The sequence below is a fragment of the Mya arenaria genome, chromosome 7 (genome assembly GCF_026914265.1).
Source record: "Mya arenaria isolate MELC-2E11 chromosome 7, ASM2691426v1".
Lineage (NCBI taxonomy): Eukaryota > Metazoa > Mollusca > Bivalvia > Myida > Myidae > Mya > Mya arenaria.
The window spans coordinates 22,375,386-22,399,319 of NC_069128.1; the positions used below are offsets into that span (position 1 = coordinate 22,375,386).

Sequence of the window (23,934 nt, forward strand, 5' to 3'; positions counted from 1 at the left end):
AGAGGTCGTATAATAATCTGAGATAGACAATAGCATCGACGGGGAAAGACAGCCGGGATTTAACATGGCAAACATTCCTTAAGCTAAACTTAAGATATTACTTAGAAATACTAACCGACTTTATATACACACAGAATAGATAATTATGCATATCATCAGTTAAAAAAGAGAAACACTTTTGTAGAAAAACACACACAGTCACACACACTGATTTGGTTTTTATTTTATGCAAATCTAAGACAACCAGCCGAATACGAACGTTCTAGATTTCAATCTGCATCATATTAAGGTTACAACAACTTTAGTTATTGTTTTGGCATAGCTGGTTGCAAAGCTAGAAATCAAGATGAATTCGCAATCTAGTTTTCAATCTGCATCCGTAAACCGATGTGAAATACGATATGAACGCTTTGACAAGGCTTCAACTTGTCTAAGTGGATTTACATCGATTGAAACTTTAGCCCAAATATCGAAAATAAATGATGCAATTAAAGAAGAAAACAATTATGGCAATATTATCACTATGAGGAAATGAGACATTCTTAATTACACCAGCAGAATGCATACAAATGTACATGCAGACAAAAAGTAGACAGATAATTATCGGGAACTCCCCGTATCCCATTTCCATTGATAAACCATGTATGACTATGATCAAGGGATTGTGGCACAAAGTTAAGCCCCGATATTGCGCCCCCTCTAACATCAAAGCATTGAACCGCTCGTGATACCGCCTCTTATTCGTATTCATTTTTTTTACATACAAAAGTTTCATTATTGTTTTGACATATAAGTTTATACTTACTGCTGTTTTCCAGTCGAGTGTTTCAATCACAGAAATACAGAATTTGCTACAATGCACACGCCACAAATAGAACAGTTCGGAACGGTAATTCCTTTCGAACAACACTCCTCATACATGTTTGACATATAAAGTCACACTAATATTTTTAGAAATAAACTGCAGCTTTAAACCGCCTTGTAGTGCGTACAATCCTGAGTGGATCTTAGCGTTCAATGTTTTCGTTTTTCGTCTGCTGGAGTCTCGGTGGGAAATCCCCATAAATATCCAGACAAAAAACATTGAATATAATCTCTAGCTCGATGAAGGATGTTGTAAACAAATGTTTTAAAAGCTGAATGTTAACTAGTGCAAACCAGGCTAAAGGATTTTATGTTTGCAAAAAGGTAAACATCAGAACGTTACTGTTTTCATGCGAGTATCAATGTTTCGACTGTGTTAATGTCTGTATTGATATTAAACCCTAATCTTTAATGCTGAAAATAGAACAACGCATTTTGCAATACAGAACGAAATAAACAAACAATACTGAAAATAGATCAACGGATTTTTTAATACAGAACGAAAATAACAAACAAAGAAATATTGAATACGATCAAATAACTTGTGGAAGATAACATTCAAATTATGGCATGCAAATATACCATGTTCACATGTTGGGTGCATATTTATAAATCATAAACCTGATTTATAAATTACTAGCATCGAATTACTGTGGAACAATGAAGTGACTTTGAAGAAATGTTGAAAATATTTTTAGCTTAATAGATATTTGACTCATTCTTTACTCGTGATAATCACGCCTAAAGCATTTTGTTGAAAAACACATTACAGGGGCCGTTTGTTGAAAAACACAATACAGGGGCGGTTTTAGGATTATGCGTTAGAGGGGGCGAACTTTGGAAGAACAACAATGAGCGTGCGGTCGATTCCCAAAAATACAAATAATACATGGTTTAATTGGTTAATTGGGGCTTGAAGGAAATATTGAGATATTTTAGTCTGAAATATTGCATTCAAGTTGTTCCTTGGATATTGAATAAACCTTAACAATTATAGAGGGCGCGCGCCGGGTGTGCCCCCGTCTAAATCCGCTAGTGCCATTATACTCATTTAGAAATATTAATGCAGGTAATGCAAGTGTTAAACTAAACCGAAAGTAGAAACCAACTTGAACGATAATTGAAAGTGATTGTAACCTGACAGCATATGTTGCATTTATTTGTATGCTTATTGTGGAAAGCACGCCAGGTTGAATTTACATTGTGAAACCATGGCGTTTGATTTATATTTATATTTTAAAATATCTACTAATACTTCACTGACACACTCCATGAACCGCCTGAAAGGAAATACATGTAATGATATAAACAGGATTTAGAAGAAAAATTAAAGGATGGAAAATATATAAATTATTGAAGGGGAGTTTATATATATTGTCGACTCAATAACTACATGTGTCAGTCTCAATTATGTGTTATTCACTTAGGCTAATTATTTAGTAACTTTGTTACTAATACAAACATAATAAATGTATATATTGTTATTATTTAATTCAGAATTTACCGCTTCTAAGGAATGACACTGCAGTGCATCAGGGAAAATCGATTACTTTGACATTGGACATGAACCATACAAAATGACAAATGTTAAAGACAGTTCACCGGGGATGCAGAGACCGCTTAATGATAATTCAGTCCAAGTTCAAAGGTCAAAACTTGCATCGGAAAGTGAAAGCATTCCACCCGAGAAAACAGCCGTAGACGAGCAGAGACCGCTTAATGATAATTCAGTCAAAGTTCAAAGGTTAAAGCTTGCATCGGAAAGTGAAAGCATTCCACCCGAGAAAACAGCCGTAGACGAGCAGAGACCGCTTAATGATAATTCAGTCCAAGATCAAAGGTCAAAACTTGCATCGGAAAGTGAAAGCATTCCACCCGAGAAAACAGCCGTAGACGAGCAGAGACCGCTTAATGATAATTCAGTCCACGATCAAAGGTCAAAACTTGCATCGGAAAGTGAAAGCATTCCACCCGAGAAAACAGCCGAAGACGAGCAGAGACCGCTTACTGATAATTCAGTCAAAGTTCAAAGGTTAAAGCTTGCATCGGAAAGTGAAAGCATTCCACCCGAGAAAACAGCCGTCGACGAGCAGAGACCGCTTAATGATAATTCAGTCCAAGATCAAAGGTCAAAACTTGCATCGGAAAGTGAAAGCATTCCGTCCGAGAGAACAGACGTCGACGAGCAGAGACCGCTTGATTTTAAATCAGTCCAAGTTCAAAGGTCAAGCCGTGCATCGGAAAGTGAAAGCATTCTACCCGAGAGAACAGACGTCGACGAGCTTATAAAATATGATTTTCGAATAGACCAAAAAGACATTGAACACTTTGGGCAATGCATCGAATGCGTGAAAGCAATCCCAGTCTTTTCTTATGACGATATAGAAATCGGAGATCATATCACATATAACGGAAGAATTTACGATCATCATGCAATTGTTTCGGCAAAATTTGGAAATGAAAAGATCAAAATAATAGAGGCTACAAATAGCTTTTCCGGGGCAGTATTTGGTATTTTCCCATTTGGTAGGAAAGCATTGATAAAAGAATCTGAAAGGTCATTGGATTTTACTAAAGACCGGATTCATGTCGTGGTATACAAAAAACGAGTCTTCGAAAACATCAAAGTAGCCAGCAGGGCAAAGGCTATTTGCGAAGCTAAAGGTACAACTAGTAAATACGACTATCATTTATTGGATAACAATTGTGAGCATTTCGCAACGTTTTGCGTCACAGGAAAGAAATTTAGTTTGCAAGTTATCAAAGTGGAACTGGTTGCCAGGCTCTTTGTACTTAATGGATTTGTTGGTTTGAGTGACGAGAGGAAACGCAACGAATTTCTACATGAGAGAAAACACATTTGTAACAAATGCTATAAACTGAATGAGCCCTTACTGAACGTGTCCACGAGACCTATTACGTCAGCAGATGACGTAGCACCTGGTGACATCATCAGATTCTACTACTGGAATTTACTCCACGATGCAGTTGTCCTGGAAACAGAACATTCCAACAAAACCTCAATGAAATGTCGAATCGCCCATTATGCGTTTTGTGGTTTATTTTCGCATAGGACAATTAAGGATGAGGAGGTCACGCTGCCGTTTGATGGCAGTCAATGTGTTCTTGAATACAAAACAACAGACTTTGAAGTGTACGAAACGGAAAAGGTAATTGCAAGGGCAAGGTCAAGAGTAGGGGAACAACGTTTTGTGTTTTTCTCAAATGATACCAGCCATTTTGCGCGCTGGTGTAAGTTGCCGAGAATCAGACGTGGATTTTCAGGACAAAGTGACATCTGTGACCAGGCTGACGACAATGATCACGATGACGTCATTAGCCATGAAAGTCTGAAGATAAATTGACGTTGTAGGGCAAGTTTTATCGGAATGTTCAAACATACAAAAGGATTCATTCTTATTTTTCATTCCTTTATGCAGTATGAACGCTCGGTCGATCTGTTCCTTGGATTTTGCGTTCGTGTTTTACATATGCATGGCCAAGGTCATTCTTGCGATACTCCGCCTACCGAGGTCACGAAAGGTCGATCGGTTCATGCAAAATGAACGCAAATTGTATCGTTTAGAAAATTTAGCGCGAGTGTCAATTAATATGAATTTACCAAACATATTTGCAATCTCATATAAAACGACAGTGTATCCTCTAGTACATGGCAATGATCACAAAATACTTTGTTTGGGAACAAAATCTCATTGAGCCAAATACAGCCTATCAGAATGATGTTTATTAATTAGTTTTATTCCATAGTAATTGTGTTCATATTAGTTCAAGCGTTGTTTTGTGTACGTGATCCTTATGTATTTTTTTGTAAAATATTGTCCTGTGCACTATTTAAATGCAGAGATCATATAAGGCATTACAAGTACATTCGACCTTTACACTGGGATTGCTATCAGCCGAGATGATATGTAAGGCCAAGTAAAAAGTAATGTTCAGTTTATCGGTCTCTGCTGCTTAAGTTTGTACGCCCCGCTTCATTTTGTTCTAATGCAAAACATAGTCGTTATACCGTATTTCAACCAAATATAAAAAAGTAAAATATTATTGGACTATTTCAATTTTCTGCAGTCCAAAAATTAGAAATGTGTATCGGATATTGCATTAATCAAGGCCAGATTTGCTTGACATTAAAAAAACAACATGCTTTTAGCCAGGGAATGTCGTTTGAGGAAGCACTATGGATATGTCATCAACATGCACTTACAAAAATTCGTAAAATTGAATGTAAGTGCAAGTTTCCGCCGAGAAAGTGCTTTCAAATTCCTGTGTAAGATATAGCAATATTGAACAACGTAGCGGCTACTTTTGTTTTATTTTATTAGTGTTTAATTTCGTAGGTTGTTATTTTATTATACAAGTTTGTGTTTTATTAGAACAATAGGGTATGATCATAAATTTCAAAAATCTTGTTTACATCTTTGCATTTATATTTCCGACTGTGAGAAATCGCAACATGTATAGTTTAATGCTGTATTCAATGATTAGAGTGAAAGTTCAACTTGTGAAGATTTGAAAACAACTTTTTAATGCAAATAAGTAATTCAATAATATAATACGAGTTTGTATTTAATTACAACATCTGTATATGATCGTATTTATTTAACTATATGTTGACAGTTTTGCATTTATATCCATAATTGAGAGAAATCCCTGGTTGTATAATTTTACGCTGTATTAGATAATTAGAGAGTAGGTTCGATTTGTGTAGAACTGAATCCAACTATTTCATGCAAAAAAGTTACAGTCGATTTAAAGGTTCTGATATGTGTATAGTTATTTTAATTTCTGATTGAAATTATCATAAGATTAAAGGTAAACCACGCCCAAGAATATTGAAAAAGATTAGGTAAAACTGCACTTTTTTTAAGACGTGCATCGGATAACTTATGGCGAATCAAACGTATCCGAGTAATTACTGTGAACTTTTTTGAAACTGTTCCATGTATTTAGTACTTGTTTTTCTACATATTGCTTGAATACGTTTTTATAAATGGAGTGTCATCTACATAGTGACATCTACATATTAATAGCGAACATTAGTCTGGCATCTACATATCAGTAGCTAGCATCTATATGAGTAGCTAACATTAGTCTGGCATCTACATATGAGTAGCTAGCATTAGTCTAGCATCTATATGAGTAGCTAACATTAGTCTGGCATCTACATATGAGTAGCTAACATTAGTCTGGCATCTACATATCAGTAGCTAGCATTAGTCTAGCATCTATATGAGTAGATAACATTAGTCTGGCATCTACATATGAGTAGCTAACATTAGTCTGGCATCTACATATGAGTAGCTAACATTAGTCTGGCATCTACATATGAGTAGCTAACATTAGTCTGGCATCTACATATGAGTAGCTAACATTAGTCTGGCATCTACATATGAGTAGCTAACATTAGTCTAGCATCTATATGAGTAGCTAACATTAGTCTGGCATCTACATATGAGTATCTAACATTAGTCTGGCATCTACATATGAGTAGCTAACATTAGTCTGGCATCTACATATGAGTAGCTAACATTAGTCTGGCATCTACAAATGAGTAGCTAACATTAGTCTGGCATCTACATATGAGTAGCTAACATTAGTCTAGCATCTATATGAGTAGCTAACATTAGTCTGGCATCTACATATCAGTAGCTGGCATTAGTCTAGCATCTATATGAGTAGCTAACATTAGTCTGGCATCTACATATGAGTAGCTAACATTAGTCTGGCATCTACATATGAGTAGCTAACATTAGTCTGGCATCTACATATGAGTAGCTAACATTAGTCTGGCATCTACATATGAGTAGCTAACATTAGTCTAGCATCTATATGAGTAGCTAACATTAGTCTAGCATCTACAATTAATATCTTTCATTAGTCTGACATCTACAAATTAGTATCTAACTTTAGTCTGACATCTACAATTAGTATCTTGCATTAGTCTGGCATATACAAATTAGTAGCTTACATTAATCTGACATCTAGAATTAGTATCTCGCATTAGTCTGGCATCAACGAATAAGTATCTTGCATTAGTCTGGCATCTATATAGGAGTAGCTAACATTAGTCTGGAATCTACATAATTATGAGAAGCTAGCATACGCCTGGCATCCACATATGAGTAGCTCACAGTATTATAGTATTCACATTTTAGTAGCTGACATTAGTCTGGCATCCACATAAGAGTAGCTAGAATAAGTCTGGCATCCACATATGAGTAGCTCACGTTATTATGTCATTAACATTTTAGAAGCGGACATTAGTCTTGCATCTACATAAGAGTAGCTAAAATTAGTCTGGCATCTACATATAAGTAGCTCACGTTATTATGTCATTCACATTTAAGTAGCTGACATTAGTCTGTCATCAACATATGAGATGCTAACATTAGTCTAGCATCTACATATAAGTAGCTAACATAAGCATGGCACCAACATGAGTAGCTAGCATTAGTCTGGCATGTTACATATAAATAAATAGCATTAGGTTTGCATTTATACAGAATAGTAGCTAGCATTAGGGTGGCATCTATAAATTACTAGCTTGCTGGAACCCCCGGCTGTCTTAGTCTCTATCTTATGCCCCGCCCTCTCATATGTGGGCAAACCATTGAAAGTTGCACCAGTTTGTCAGTTTATTAGTTCAAATGTCTCTAAAATTCTAACATGACCAGCATTATATATGACAATTGCTAAACTATTTGATATATGGTGTATGAATTTAGTCTACAGTGTAGTTATTTATTTGTTGGTCCTTTTGGGTCATTGTATATATGTTGTAAATGAGTGTTGGCTATAAGATAAACTTGACCGGTGCAAGAGGGCGTTGACATTGTATATATGTTGTAAATGAGTGTTGGCTATAAAATAAGCTTGACCGGTGCAAGTGGGCGTTGACATTGTATATATGTTGTAAATGAGTGTTGGCTATAAGATAAACTTGACCGGTGCACGTGGGCGTTGACATTGTATATATGTTGTAAACGAGTGTTGGCTATAAGATAAGCTTGACCGGTGCAAGTGGGCGTTGACATTGTATACATGTTGTAAATGAGTGTTGGCTATAAGATAAGCTTGAACGGTGCACGTTGGCGTTGACATTGTATACATGTTGTAAATGAGTGTTGGCTATAAGATAAGCTTGAACGGTGCACGTTGGCGTTGACATTGTATATATGTTGTAAATGAGTGTTGGCTATAAGATAAGCTTGACCGGTGCAAGTGGGCGTTGACTTTGTATATATGTTGTAAACGAGTGTTGGCTATAAGATAAGCTTGACCGGTGCAAGTGGGCGTTGACATTGTATACATGTTGTAAATGAGTGTTGGCTATAAGATAAGCTTGAACGGTGCACGTTGGCGTTGACATTGTATATATGTTGTAAATGAGTGTTGGCTATAAGATAAGCTTGACCGGTGCACGTTGGCGTTGACATTGTATATATGTTGTAAACGAGTGTTGGCTATAAGATAAGCTTGACCGGTGCAAGTGGGCGTTGACATTGTATATATGTTGTAAACGAGTGTTGGCTATAAGATAAGCTTGACCGGTGCAAGTGGGCGTTGACATTGTATACATGTTGTAAACGAGTGTTGGCTATAAGATAAGCTTGACCGGTGCAAGTGGGCGTTGACATTGTATATATGTTGTAAATGAGTGTTGGCTATAAGATAAGCTTGACCGGTGCAAGTGGGCGTTGACTTTGTTGCACTGTTCATAACTGACAACGTATGTAATGCTTTCGAGTGATCTTCTTTAGGCTACCAAAATGAATGAAATTATGTTTATAATTGTTTGTTGTAAAAAATTATTTTATTTATTTATTAAACTCATTATGTGCGCCTTTAACATTCACTATAATATCACAACTAATTAGCGTTTTCGTGCATTACATTTTATCAACAGATATAAAAACTTGCTATCTCAAAATAATAAAGATCTTGACAAGTTGTTTACATTATTTATCTTTTTAATACAATGAATGTTATATATATATTGTTTTGTGCTCGTGCTTGTATTTACTGTATAAATGATATGTTAAAGTAGTGTCTTGTTTGTTTATTAAAACATTTTAATTCATACCATCAAATATCAAACCTTTTGATGTTGCAAATACAATATCAGGGTATTAACCTTACTCTAAATTGATCCCCTATCTAAGTTAGAGCTGCACCTGCCTAATTTGAGGTGCTAGTCTCAACATAGAGGGATCTTAATGTAAAGGTGCACCGGCAGTTATAAGAATGAAATAAATGTGCGCCTCTAATTTAGTGGCGAATCGGTGGTGTTGTGGTAACACACTTCACTTAAAAGCCAGGGGTCGCAGGTTCGATTCCCCACCGCACCACTAAAAAAATACTTATCGTCGTCCGGGAGGGACGTTAAATGGGGGTCCCGTGTGACATTGCTATACACTGATGCACATTAAAGAACCAGGGTTAAATTCTGTCTTTGCACCATGCTCCAAAATAAAAATAAAATGAATAACAATCTCATCGGAGCCCTCGCTGAATTGGCTTTGCCCGAGTGTAAATATAAATAAGCTTACACACCCTTGTGACACTGGAGTCGGCTTAAGGTGACCTTTGATCCAAATTGTACGTCATACGTTTGTGTTCTTGGTTGTCAGATACATCTTATACATCTAATACAAATAACCGGTTTAAAGCATTGTTTCTAGTAATCCACTTTTGACTTTTATTGATATTGAATATATTAAAGATAGAAAATGCTGTTTTCAACTGAATGGCAATGTATTCAAGTTGTCGTTTATCAACGAAATTATAATTTCTGGTGTTTTAAAACGGAAAAACTTACGAGAACATGTCACAAAATACGTAGACACAAAATTTGAAACACATAATGTAGATACTCATTATATTAATCCTAAAAACATTAGAATTCTTACACGTACACATAAGAAACACAGTGTTAAATTCTTCCGCTATCGAAAATTATAAACATATAACGCAACGATTAAACAAACTTATAACCATTGTTAATGTCTTTTTTGCTAATCGTTTTCTTTTATACAAATGGTTTTGTAACAAGTTATGTACAATTATAAAAACTTATATATTATGTAATACAATAAATGAACTATCAGCTGACAACTAAAACACTGAAACAAACAAGTATTCAAGCAAAGCCATACCCAGAAGGCACAAGCAAAAACAAATCAAAACTGACATAAGCTGTCCCATGGGCCTTGTCGGGCAGACGGCTATTTTTTAGCATAGAAGATGGTTGTAAAACAAGCAAGCATCCTTAACCGCAGCCAATTCACAGTCATTCGCATTAAAAATATGTTGGACAATTTAAGGTTATGACCAACATCCCTACACGTTTGATTGTAGTAGTAATAGTTATGGACCAGTGAATTATTTCAATGGATAATATAAAGTTCAGAATATGGGCCAAATCATTTATAGAGTTATACAGATAGCTACTTAAACGTCAATTTATGTGGTTAAAAATATTTTTCCAACATGACTTTTAACCTAATGAGTACAAAAACAGAAGGGTAGAGGTCACCGCCACAGCGACCGTGTCATTTGACCTAATTTTCAATTGGGTTGAAATTGCTTGTCATGATCAACATCCCTATCAAGTTTGAAAACCGTATGCCCGAACATACACTAAGTATTATTCGGATAAAGTTGTTTGTGTTCAAGGTCACTGCGACCCTGACCTTTAAAATTCAGACGGTAAAATCAATAGACTTCATTTGCTGGGCATAATCTCCCTTCTAAGCTTGAGTCCCGAGGATACTCTACTTATCAATCGGACACCCTTTTTGTGTTAAAGGTCACCACGACCGTGACCTTTGATCGTCCGACTTTAAAATCAAAAGTGGTCATCTGCTGAAAAAGACTATCCTCCCTACCAAGTTTGAATACCTTACCATGTATTAGCAATAATGAAAACAAAGAATCCGAATTAATTAATGTGAACACCCTGTAAGATTAACGCCATCTCACGTTACTGAATAAAAACTCCTTTTAAATTTAAGCGGTATCTGACCCCACCGCTTCCGCGCTCTCAGAAACAGCATTTCCGTCTTCTCGCAACTTCACGTTTTCCATGTGATCCATCGAGAGGTGTATGATTTGCCGCAACGCCAACAGCGACAGCACATTCAAATCTTCGTCGACCTCTACTTCTATCTCGTAATTCTTCACTGGGTGCACGTTGTTTCTACTGATTCCAATGGCGGTCGCGGCTTTGTCCACGCACTCCTTGATATTTGGATCTTTAAAGGTCGTCTTCCAGTTGTCTTCCAGTTCAGGAGCAACCTTGTCGATTTTGGTCAGTAGAACAACACAAGGGATCCCTGAAAAAAGAAATCGGATAAAATGCAATCCAAACTGTTGCGAATCGAAGAAGTTATATTTGTTTTTTACGTCAAATTTAATTAATAAATCAAAGAACGTCATCGCTATACTCATGAGTTTAGTGATGTATGGTGGGCGTGTACAAGCGATGCTCTGACCATAACGAATATTTGTATTGAAACAACTACAGTCAAAACTCGTTGCCTCGATTTTGCTTGGCTCGATATCCTCGATGGCTCGAAATGGATTAAAGGACCGATTTTATTTTGTAAGTTATACAAGTTTGTCTAGATTATGTTTAAACTATACGTGAACGCCATACGGTATTTCAGACCATAATGTTAATATATTATCCTTTACCTTTTTCGTCCATCAAGGATTTTAGTGCTTTCAGTTTAGACGTGTTTTCATCTGTGAAAACATCAACCGTCGAAGCATCAATGCCGATCACTCCACAATGAATACGATGGTTCATTGTTGGTTTCTGAACAAACTTCTCTGACTTCCATGTAATGTGGGCTGATGGGTGAAACTGAGTAAAAGAGATTTGCATTTTTATATATTAAAGTCGTTATTTGTAGGGTTTGATCAGATTTTCTTCAATAAAACTGTACGCACCAGATGATATAATTAAAACATTATGTGTACAAGAAATAAGAAATAAAACACATACAAGTGTTCGCAAAGCCTTATTTATTTGCAAAAAAACTAACTATATTTTTACATTTTTAATCAAAATCTCGTTTTCGATAAAATAAATGCTTAATAACCATCATCTAAATTTAAGAACGTTTTAATATATACTTCAAGTTTTAATCAAAAAAAAAATATAACTCATTTCATTTCAAACATTTCTAATCTTGTTTTCGCGAAAATAGCCTATTTTCGTATTTAGGCTAAAGAAAATATAACATTGCAACACATTTTGCACACTAAGATCTTTTTCTCCAAAAAAGGCTATTTTCAAAGGAAACCATATTTAGATTACGTAACTCAAGTAACGGAAAAGCTTTGAGATGCTTAAGTTTAAGTTATTACGTTATGAAGCATTTAATAATTTCATCATCAGATTGAAATGAGACAATATCATGACACATTCCCATTTCTATCTTAAAATTGATGGACGCATTTAATACCGACAGGTAACGGACATTACAGCCGTTATTCCTTAAAGCCAAATCGGCAAATTTCAGATTCAAACGTTAAAAATAGGATTTTATCGTACTTTCAGAAAACCTTAACGTACAAAATACCCTGCGGTGTATTGTGGTATTAGTTGCTCACAGTCCAGATAAGTTGAGGTATATTTCCTCAAATAATATTTAGTGATTGAATTTATATAAGCGAATAAATGAGTAGAGAAACTACAAGGATGTTATTCACTAACCATAAAGTGATCGCAAACATGCCCCTCTAATATGTGATAGAAATCTATCATATCCAATCCAGAAGTTTCAGTAAATCCAGGAGTATCATAAACTCGAATGTTTGACGACGACCCAGAACTGGACTTCAGTGGATATGGAGTGTACTAAAAACAAAATAAAGGATGGTCTCGTGAAACTTGTAAAGCAACATATAGACAGTCTATTATTACACTCTTTCCAATTAAAAAGTTCTGAATAATGATAATGGTTAAGGGAATGTCTAACCGATGTTGTCGTGCCTGTTCTGCCACACCCCGTAGACGCTCGCTGTGATATTCTACCAGCAAACGTTGACAACAGAGTGTTGACGCAGCTGGACTTTCCCCCTCCCACCGGCCCGAACATTGCAATCCGGAAGTCAGTTACGCCGAGCCCAAATACTGGCTTAAGAGAAGCAATGTCCTCCAGCATTTTCTAGAAAAATGGAAACAACATTAAATTGTAGAACAACAATATTGCAGATGCCGACAACAAAATGTTTATGCAACTTGACTTTCCCCACCCGAGGGACCAAACAGTGCGATCCAGAATGCATCAAGTCCCTATGCCGATTAAAGGGAAAATGTGTCCTGTATAGTTCCGACAATATCTGAAAATGAGAATAGTTCAATTCAATTTAATTCAAGTAAGATGAGTCCTCGATAATTTTGTTTTTCATATAGAGATGTAACACATGTAGAATCAATAGAAACAAAAACAACACGAAATATATAATTAATCGTTAGCTGTTCAAAATACAATTAAGAACATATATTTCCGTTGTCTTTATAATGGTACCGATTGAACTAATTAACACTTAATGCAACGTTATGTTTTCTTTATATTTCTGATCCCAAAACAATGAACATGAATATTAACACTCAAGCAAGAGATGTCACAAGAACGTGACAAATCCCCCCAAAGTCTCCGTTGGACATGTTAGTTGTTGGACCAATACAAACAGTAACCTTTACTTTCTAACGTTTTTTCATCACTACCTTCCCATGCAATTGCTTACATTTTTAATGAGCAAAGTGAAACACGAAGATGATAAATCACTGCTAAATGAAGGGAATGTCGATTCCTGTCTGTTATACTCTTAAAAGATAGTGTTGGGCATTATTAAATATAAATATATGTGAACACTGTACATAGTATTAGATATAATTATTGCTAATATTAATAAAAGTATGCAAAACAAACCAACTTTTATGTTAAAGAGAATTAAAAAAACGAACTAACACTGGATAACTTTTAAGTGAATGTAATAGGTAAAGGGCTTGACCAGGTTTAACATATTGATATCCTGGTATCCATTATCAATAGGGTCATCCGCTGGTAGTGTTCGAACAGCCTAGTATGAGGATCATATGGCCATAGTTTTTATTAATTATTGACCTAAGCCTTTGAAATCAAAAGGGGTCATATGCGGCCATGACCAACCTCTCTACCACATTAGAGGTCCTATGTCCAAGCGATCTTCAGTTATTGATCGAAAAACGTTTTTCAGATCAATTTCACCACGACCTTGACCTTTGATCCAAAAATCGTATGAGTTCATCTTTCGGCCATGACAAATCTGCATAGCATGTTTGAGACCCTAGGTCCAATGGTTCTACAGCTATGGTCGGAAACGTTTTTCAGCTCAAGGACACCACGACCTTGACCTTTGACCACAGAGCTCAAAATCGCAACGGGCTGTTAGTTATCACTTTCTTGCCTAAATGTGAGATTCAACGGCCTCAAACTTCGCAAGTTATTGATAGGAAACCATGGGGACGGATGAACGGATAGACCGACGGACTGACGGACCATGGGGTATTTCATTACAAACAAAAAAACAATGCATGTTAAAAGCAGTAATATTAGAACATCCAATCCGGAAATCAGTAAACTAACCTTCTGACTCCATTGGCTCGTTTTTCGCCATGGCTTTTCTTCCATAGCTTAAAGCTTATGCAAGGACTTCTGTCACACCATGCATCGAGCTGCTTATGAATTGGGTAAAGTTGGTCGACGTTTTAAATAAATTATGTAGAATATTTTGGGGAATAAATGCAAATTGACAGGTAAGTTTAAAAAGCAAGCACATATTTAGACAGGTTAGGTAGAGAAAGTAGAATGCGGTCTGCTCCAATAAACAAATGTACACAGAGTGTGCCAAATGTAGCTCTGGACTTGGACCCAACGAGAAGAGAGTTAAGACAGTCGAAAAGGCTGTATCTAATATCGTAGAAAGCCACTCTGACAACCTCATGGCATGGGGTTAACTATGTTTATAGAAAAAAATCCTTAAGATTGTCGAAATGAAGACAGGTAGACGCACCGGTGTGATGGTATTTTTAGAGAAGATATGCTCTTCAGTTTCTGCTGGTTTCAATGATACCAACGCTATGCACAGATATGGTATGAGAAATGGCGTTGTTAAGTTGAGCAACGGCAGAATTATTGTCATCATTGAGTATTTAAAATGCCGAATCATCATTCAATGCAACAACCTTGTGTAGTGGCGGATCCGTGGTCTAGCTTAAAGCCACTCAGTGACTGTCAATCCAGGGCCGTCGACTCGATACCCCGGCTCAGCAATAACAACTTACCATATTCCGGGAGGGACGATAAACGGGGGTTCCATGACATTGTGATAAAAATAAACACTGGAGCGTATAAAAGAGCTCTAACCAGGTATGGCCCGAAACCTAATAAGACTAGTAACATCACCGGGTAAGACGCCGATGATTGGAAACTTCTTGGTGATGTGACGTCGTAAAATACCCCCCCCCCCCCGAGCCTGAGAGGGGAATTATTTATGTAATAATGTCGTTAATGAGGATTAAGAAAGAAGGGGACCACTAATGCATTTCAATGGTGTAGCGTAACAAGTCATCTTCAACTAAGTTTTAATATTATCAGTAGAACTATTGCTACTTTCGATTTCCTATTATTTATTGTAAGACTGTAGGCAATCGAAAGTTGTAAAATAAGCTTGACTGAAAATACTGAATATTTACTTTATTGGAGATGACTTGTTACACTACACTAAATAAATACTATCTTAGTAACAAATATGATTATTACATTTTGAAGGGAAGACTAGAACACCATTTATATAATTATATCGTTTTCTAGGCACAGTGACTTGAAGGGAATGTGCTGAATTTTGACCTCTAAAAAAAATTAGTGAAATTTTACCTAAAATAACCTAAAATATATATATTTTTCTTCAGATTCATCAAAGGAGTCACTCATACCAACTATCTAGCATAAATAACTATGAATTACGGCACTTTTACAAAGTCAGAAAATCTCGATTTGTCTAAATAGTCTATTTAGACTTCAAGTCACTGTGTTTCTAGGCTGTTAGATAGTACAGCAAATCGAAAGTAGGAACGATAACAAGGTGGCTGAAGGAATGGAGCTAATATCATTAAACGGAACACTCCGTAGTACGGAATTCCGTTAGGGCCATCGTGGTTTCGCGCTGTCGCCGTAAGGGCGAAATCGCGAAAACACGATGCATTGACGCGAAAACACGATACAAGATCGCGAAAACACGATGCGAAAATTATCGCGTTTTCGCGCTATTAATATCGTGGTTTCGCGTTTTCGCCCTCGATCTCCCATCGTGTTTTCGTGTTTTCGCCTTCGCGGTCAGTAGGGCGAAAACGCTAAAACACGATATTAATAGCGCGAAAACGCGATATTTTTCGCATCGTGTTTTCGCGATCTTGTATCGTGTTTTCGTGTTTTCGCCCTACTGACCGCGAAGGCGAAAACACGATATTTTAATATCGCACTTTCGCCTTCCGTTTGGATATGCGTACACATGGAAGACGAATTAGACTCGCGTATCAGGGATTACTTTTCAGCCGGTTTTTCATTAACTGAAACGCTGACCTTCCTAGAAGTTAAACAAAATATTATTTTAAGGTAAGTTATACATCTATACATCTAATGATCAAGGCGTAGTGGAACTGCACGCATATATCACGTACTTTCTAAGCCGTTTACATGTTGTATACATGTCTGCATAATGTAAACATAAGGATAAAGTCAATGAGGTTACGATTGTAGCAACCCTAAAGGTAACATCTGCACTAAAGGTAACACCCTGCACAAAAAGTAACACTTTTGCGACACCAAAGGTTACAACCTGCACTAAAGGTAACAGCCCTGCTCCAAGGCGGAGACCCCAAGTGCATATCAATTACTCTTTGGTTTGGGTAGGGGTGTCTTTGTGTATGTGTGTGCTCCTTTGTCTTTGTGTTGTCTTGCCTGTATATGTGTGTGTTTCAGGTCTGGGGTGGTGGTATGCCTCGTGTCTGTGATTTTCCTGTAGCTGACTGTTTTTGTTGTAGCTGACTGATGGGTGTCATAATAGTGAACAAGTACTCAAAGCTTTAATGCCATGTCTTTAAAATTTAAGAGATAAATTGGACTGGTATGAACAACTTAATCATGATGTGACGGAAAAGCTGACACCGACACCAATGCCGACGCCGTGGTAAACAGGATACCTTTCCTTATTCTTCGAATGGTCATAAGCGCAAACATTATATGTGAAAGTAGGAGAAATAAATTTACACTGTAAAACACACAAATAAAAAAATATCAATGCTGCCACTTGTTATAAAATAACAGTACAAAAATGTATCAGGGAACATATCAAATGGCAGCATAATATAATGCATATATCATGCAACTAGTTTTAAGTCAATTACCTTTAGTGCAGAGACCAGTTACCTTTAGTGCCGGTGTAAAATGTGTTACCATTGGTGTCACTGACAAAGTTACCTTTAGTGCAGGTTGTTACCTTTGGTGGCGCAAAATTGTTACCCTTAGTGCAAGGTGTTACCTTTAGTGGAGTTGTTACCTTTAGGGTTGTAACACGATAACTATAACGTTAGAATGCCTTTGTAAATGTACAGGGGCGTGCCAGTTGTATTTTGATGAAACAGCCTTAGTCAAATTGAAACTGCAGAAATGTTTTTAAAATAGTATTATTTGCTGAATTTATTATGTAAACAATCAAAACAATCAAAAATCGATAAAAATTGGAATTTCACAACAAGCATTAGGAACATACAGAGCAACATGACTTTTGACTTAAAATTTTACACAAGTAATTATATGACACGTTGAAACTCAAACTTAAATGTTGACTTAAGTGAAAATTGGCTTTGTTCGCATTTTATCTTGGGTGGTCACCTAGGATAGCAAGTCAATCTGGAACATAGTCCCTTACGCCCCCCTCCCCCCCCCCAAAAAAAAAAATCATGCTTTTGTTGCATCTGTTATCATTGCTGACATTATTGTTAAATATACATGTATAACAGCTGTCAGTCTACCGGAAACAAGAACTCGACTCGTCAGCAAACGAAGTAAAGATCGTAAGATCGAACCCACCTCTTTGTATACTCTTAGTCTACTCACCTGTGATGTTGATTTTTTTTACTAGCGCGACGCATGTATTTGACATTCTTTTGTCATTCCAGCTATCGACAACTAAAACGCCATTGTAAAAGACTGGGACTAAAGAAGCTGCCAAACTGGGATCCTGCTGTCGTTCAAGCAGCTATTTTGGTAGATATTTATATCAGTTCATTTTCCTAGACTTTTAATCTGGATGTTACGTCTTGTTGCTTGAGACGCACAAAAATGAATAATAATGATATATGAATATTCCTTTGGTAGCTGCTTTCTGCTGGTGATTAGACAAATGATTGGGCGTTGAAAATAAATAAAATATGTCGATGTGGTATGAGCCACTGTCAGTGGTAAATGATCCACTACTATGGGTGGATGATGATCCACTACTATGGGTGGATGGTGATCCATTACTATGGGTGGATGGTGATCCGCTACTATGGGTGGATGGTGATCCACTACTATGGGTGGATGGTGATCCGCTACTATGGGTGGATGGTGATCCACTACTATGGGTGGATGGTGATCCACTACTATGGGTGGATGGTGATCCACTACTATGGGTGGATGGTGATCCGCTACTATGGGTGGATGTTGATCCGCTACTATGGGTGGATGGTGATCCGCTACTATGGGTGGATGGTGATCCGCTACTATGGGTGGATGGTGATCCGCTACTATGGGTGGATGGTGATCCGCTACTATGGGTGGATGGTGATCCACTACTATGGGTGGATGGTGATCCACTACTATGGGTGGATGGTGATCCACTACTATGGGTGGATGGTGATCCACTACTATGGGTGGATGGTGATCCGCTTCTATGGGTGGATGGTGATCCGCTACTATGGGTAGATGGTGATCCACTACTATGGGTGGTAAATGATCCGCTACTATGGGTGGATGGTGATCCGCTACTATGGGTGGATGGTGATCCACTACTATGGGTGGATGGTGATCCACTACTATGGGTGGATGGTGATCCGCTACTATGGGTGGATGGTGATCCGCTACTATGGGTGGATGTTGATCCACTGCTATGGGTGGATGGTGATCCGCTACTATGGGTGGATGTTGATCCACTACTATGGGTGGATGGTGATCCGCTACTATGGGTGGATGGTGATCCGCTACTATGGGTGGATGGTGATCCACTACTATGGGTGGATGGTGATCCGCTACTATGGGTGGATGGTGATCCACTACTATGGGTGGATGGTGATCCACTACTATGGGTGGATGGTGATCCGCTACTATGGGTGGATGGTGATCCACTACTATGGGTGGATGGTGATCCACTACTATGGGTGGATGGTGATCCACTACTATGGGTGGATGGTGATCCACTACTATGGGTGGATGGTGATCCGCTAGAATCAATCAATCAAAAGAAATGATTAGCCAAAGCTAGCTGCTTGGCTTCTTACAAAAGAATCACTTAACTGAATATAATGTATTTAGGTTTGAGTCTTATAGGGTTTGGGAGTATAGTATGATCTCAAGACCTTTCACAAAAAGGGACTAGCCAGAGTTCAGAGACTTGTCTCCTTTTATTGTTCCGAGGGAGAGAGATATAGCTTCGAACGTGAGTGTTATGAGACACACAGCTCAGTACCTATCAGCGATTTGGCTCTGGACCTGTCTACCTGAAGGCTGATATACGAGACTTTTGTATCACAAACAGGTCTATGATGTACTGGCATAAAACAGCTTCGAGATATACGATAACCTGAGACTAGCAAGATGATTAGATGATGCTCTTGGTCTGGTAGATGAAGATTCTGGAAAACTACAAGGTCATTGGTTGAGCCTCCGACATTCTTGGTCCTCAGTTGAGCTTCAGACCGATGACTTGTATATTTGTCAGGGTGCTGTTTCTAGCCGGAACCCCGTAGATAACTATTTTATGATTATTTCATCTTTGCAGAAGACATTGCATCGTTGACTGCTCTCGACGTTCACTGAAGGACTGATGATGATGATCGAGTTTATATATAACATCCCTCTAGGTTATTCAAACCCGAGGTGTGCCCGCACCTCTGAATGGGTTAATGTTGAAGCCAAATGGGCAAATGTTGTCAGAGCATACTGCAAATGATTACCAGTTTTGATTCCAATTTAAATATCTATATGTTGGACAATGAGACCCGAGGTGAACAGATACCGTTCGGATTTTTGCATAACTCTGCTATCGTTAACCGAACCTGAGTGATAACTAGTACTAACATTGCAACTTTCCGTTTAGTTGGCTTAATGATAGTGATGGGCAGTCGGCTGGATTTTCAACATCGATTATTAAGACAAGACAGTCGACTTATTAATCGAATATGTCGGCGACTTTCAAAATACCAGGAAAATGGACATAGTACCTACAAACTCCTGGACATGAATTGTTATTATAATACTGAAAGCTACTCTGTTGATAGGGTATGTATTCTAGTGGTCCAAACACGCACTAATGAAGGTACTCCAAAGCAATCAGGCGAAAAGAATGAACATATACAAAGGGATGAGTCGCTAAAGGTGCAATCCGAGGCTGTTAAATGAATGGGGGAAAATCTTCGATTAATCGATCCAGGCAGTTTTTCGTCGCCGATCGGTGTTTCTGAGTTCCAGTTGACAATTAATCGACTTTCGCCGACTTTCGGCCCATCACTACTTAATGAGTAAAGATTATTTTAAATATGTATTATTCAGACTAGGGTGCAGGGTACAGGTGAAAATCTTGGCTGTCGGGCCATGGCAAGTAGGCTGAGAACAAAGTATGGAATAATGATAGGGAGGTTTGTATTGCTGCTCTGTACCATGTAACACTGAAACAAATTATAACGAGATAATAGGCATATTGAATGTTCTGGTTAATATATCCAACATGCTATATTTATATCTTAAATGCGTCAGAGGGTTGCATCAGTTTATGTGTTCCATAATTGTTATGCCAGTGATAACTATAAAACTATAAAGAACTCTATTTGTTCCCTTTTAATTGGCATTTGGAGTGGTCTTAATCCAGAGTCAAAATACTAAATATTTTCGTATAATTTGTCATGAAATTTGCGATTGTGTTTTCATGTTGCTGTTGCTTATACAGGGTGTCCCAGAATATATATGTCCACTGAACAAACGGTAATGACTTCGTCAAAACAAAATATAAATAGGCATGATTGGTCTGAAATGAAAGGTGATGGGTGTAAGTTTTATAGCTATACGAACAAAATTATGTCATTTAACACCATACTATTGGAACAAAATTATGTCATTATGTCATTTAACATCATACTATTGGAGGATGATGTCATTAATAAAACCGTGTATTTTTTGTGCTTTTTCGCCTCTATTTTCCATTACATGTGATTTAACTTCTTCTTTAGTGAGTTTGTTTGGAATACATTACACAATTCACATCAATATGTACAAAACACCATCGTAGAATAAATTATGATGCCTACTAGTATTTACTAATAATTAAAGTAAGCGAATACGTTAAACCTGATGAAGGACATACGGGAGATCAAGATTACGAGAAAAGCACGAAAACCGTGCGGAAAGTAGCGTGCTCTTATTAATGTTGTCATTCTCTTATATTATGATGTTTTACGACATATTCCTTATGTATGTATACAATTACATCTATCACCTTTCACAAAGACCTATATAATATAGGTCTAAAAAGCCTTTCATTTGTGACCAATCATGCATATTGACTTTAACAATTGGAATCTTTGAAACTCAAGATTTCAGCAGGAGGGTGGTTTTGATCCCATTCATTGCGTTTCGACGGGTTTTATTGAAATGCGTGAGATTAGCCAAAAACATTCCACTGCAAAGAATGTTGTCAGTTACTTGAATAATTCAGCATCTAGTACTGGTAAACTGATTCGACTGTCTAAGCCTGCCCAGGAAATAAGTATTAACTGACCGCCGTGTTATGACTGAAATAATTGAAAGCGGATTAAACTCCATTCAAACAAACAAGCAAGCAAACAAACAAACCGGAATAAATAGTTGTTTAAACCAAGGATTGGAAGGATTTGGCGTCTCCAAGTTGAACGTGCATATACATTATTGTTTCCTTATTTTCGCAGGATAGAGTATTGGTGGCGACAGTTGCATCAAAGGTGCATAGCGACATGGAAAGATAAATTTTGTCAAATGGATGAGCAAGGGATTTTCTCAACAGCAGATGCTATTCATGTGTAAGGTTAAGTTTTATTTTCAACAATGGCGGCGTCCACCGGTTATTACCTTACTTATTTTTAATTTTTCCCCCGCCTGAAAGATGTCCGGTTAGCGCAGTGGTAAAACACTTGCTTCTCAATGCGTCCCGTGTTCGATTCCTGGCCTGGGCGTATGTGGCTTTGCTTGGTGGTCAACATACCAGAAAGGTGGGATTCTCCGGGCCATCCGGTTTCCCCCACACCTTAGGACAACAATCTCGCGTAATATCGGTGCCAACGAGAGTACTTCGAATTAGTTTTGAAAACTTGCTTTGCAATCGTTGTAAAATAAATATGTTCGTTGGACAGTCGACTGGGGTGGATGCCGCTGGATCCGCACAAGCTAAAAATAGGGTTTACATAAATAACTTTAATGGACAGAAATAACTTATTTTGTACATGTATTTATAGCCTTATGTCATTTGCTGGGGACAATACATGGTAGCGCTGCAAAACAAATAATCATTTTTTGCATTAACTTTTTCTCAGTCATACATTTTTTCGTCTTTGTTTCTTCTTTCAGAAGGTGCGTTAGATTCTGCTTTATGCAACTTATTCAGCAGGAATTGGACTTAGTACGAACAGAGTGGAATACACATTATATTAGGAGACAGACACGAGAAGGAACACCTTGTGGAAAGCCTGACATTTTATATTTGTGTCCAGAATTATATGGTAAGCGAATTTCAATTATGGTCTTGTCACAGTAAACACATGTACACGTCTGAGTCAGATGAGAAATGTGGATTCTTGGACATACACACATTTTGAGTATTTATATTGCACTTGTTATTGTAGTGTAGAAAATGTATACCTGTATTCACACAGTGCAGAAAAAAGGTCAAATTAGCTTAACAACTGGAAAAAAACTCTTCTGAAAAGAAACACAGATTTTGTGTGCAATAAACGGCAAATGTTCCGAACATACAATAAATGGAGCAAGTACGTAGGAAAACTGACTGGACTGGAGAATAGACGTGACTTCAGACGTTAACAAATTTGATAAAAAATATGCGAAAACAGATGTCAGTATTTAAATAAACAAGAATTGGGGTTCGTTGTTCTATAAATACAGCACATATAATGGGATTTGAACCCAAGATGGTCAATTTCTTGGTCTTTTACATTACCGCCTGCAAAATTTGATAAACTTGTTACAATTGCATAAGGGTATATTACTCTGTACAACCATCTATAACTTGTAAGGATGGAATCGTCTAAGAGGTCATAGCTCACGGGTCAAAATTGAACTATATTTAGTATTGCCCAACAATTCCAGCCAGCAATTGTTCTGTGTTCGCCCTTCGTAAAGAAAAATTTGTTAATATAAATAAATTTCCCAGAGTTCGTAACGTATTATGTTCTACTTACCACAATATAAAATTGCGCCTGCCATAGATATCTAGTACCTTAAATAAGCGACATTACAAATTGACATTTCCATCAACTGCATATTTTCTGAAATACGTGGGTAAAATAAACAGAAAGTGCAGGGAATGCCTTGGACTTTCAAAGGGAAAATAAGAATGTCTCTATCAACACTCCAGTAACATTACGTCATGTGCGCGGAATTATTACACAGTAAACGTAAATGCGACGAGAAATGTGTTGAGAAAGCTATTTATAGGTGTTTATCTTATTTTAATGCTAGTAATCTTTAATGCTAT

The 23,934-nt window shown here is 37.3% G+C and overlaps 2 protein-coding genes across 3 annotated transcripts; one reads left to right on the forward strand and one right to left on the reverse strand.

Annotated features, from left to right (window-relative positions):
* Positions 1-1,056: 1,056 nt before the first annotated feature.
* LOC128241779 (uncharacterized) lies at positions 1,057-5,294 on the forward strand. Its single transcript, XM_052958861.1, has 2 exons — positions 1,057-1,188; positions 2,362-5,294. Exon 2 carries the CDS (start codon positions 2,442-2,444, stop codon positions 4,227-4,229), a length of 1,788 nt encoding a protein of 595 aa, XP_052814821.1. The 5' UTR covers positions 1,057-1,188; positions 2,362-2,441; the 3' UTR covers positions 4,230-5,294.
* Positions 5,295-10,764: 5,470 nt separating this feature from the next.
* On the reverse strand, positions 10,765-13,031 carry LOC128239849 (interferon-induced protein 44-like). 2 transcript variants are annotated; one of them, XM_052956290.1, is made up of 3 exons: positions 12,873-13,031; positions 11,581-11,752; positions 10,765-11,219 (listed from the first exon to the last, which is right to left on the reverse strand). In XM_052956290.1, the coding sequence occupies exons 1-3, from the start codon at positions 12,990-12,992 to the stop codon at positions 10,894-10,896; spliced, it is 618 nt and encodes a 205-aa protein (XP_052812250.1). In that variant the 5' UTR covers positions 12,993-13,031; the 3' UTR covers positions 10,765-10,893. The 2 variants fall into 2 exon arrangements, with proteins under 2 accessions (XP_052812250.1, XP_052812251.1); XM_052956291.1 differs by lacking the exon at positions 12,873-13,031 and adding an exon at positions 12,608-12,730.
* Positions 13,032-23,934: the final 10,903 nt, after the last annotated feature.

Coding starts and splice junctions, on each gene's coding strand:
- LOC128241779 (XM_052958861.1), top strand. CDS start 2,442: ATGACAAATGTTAAAGACAGTTCACCGGGGATGCAGAGACCGCTTAAT.
- LOC128239849 (XM_052956290.1), bottom strand. CDS start 12,992: ATGTTCGGGCCGGTGGGAGGGGGAAAGTCCAGCTGCGTCAACACTCTG. Junction 11,753..12,872: donor GAACAGGCACGACAACATCG/GTTAGACATTCC, acceptor TCTTTTACTCAG/TTTCACCCATCAGCCCACAT. Junction 11,220..11,580: donor ATCCTTGATGGACGAAAAAG/GTAAAGGATAAT, acceptor TTCTTTTTTCAG/GGATCCCTTGTGTTGTTCTA.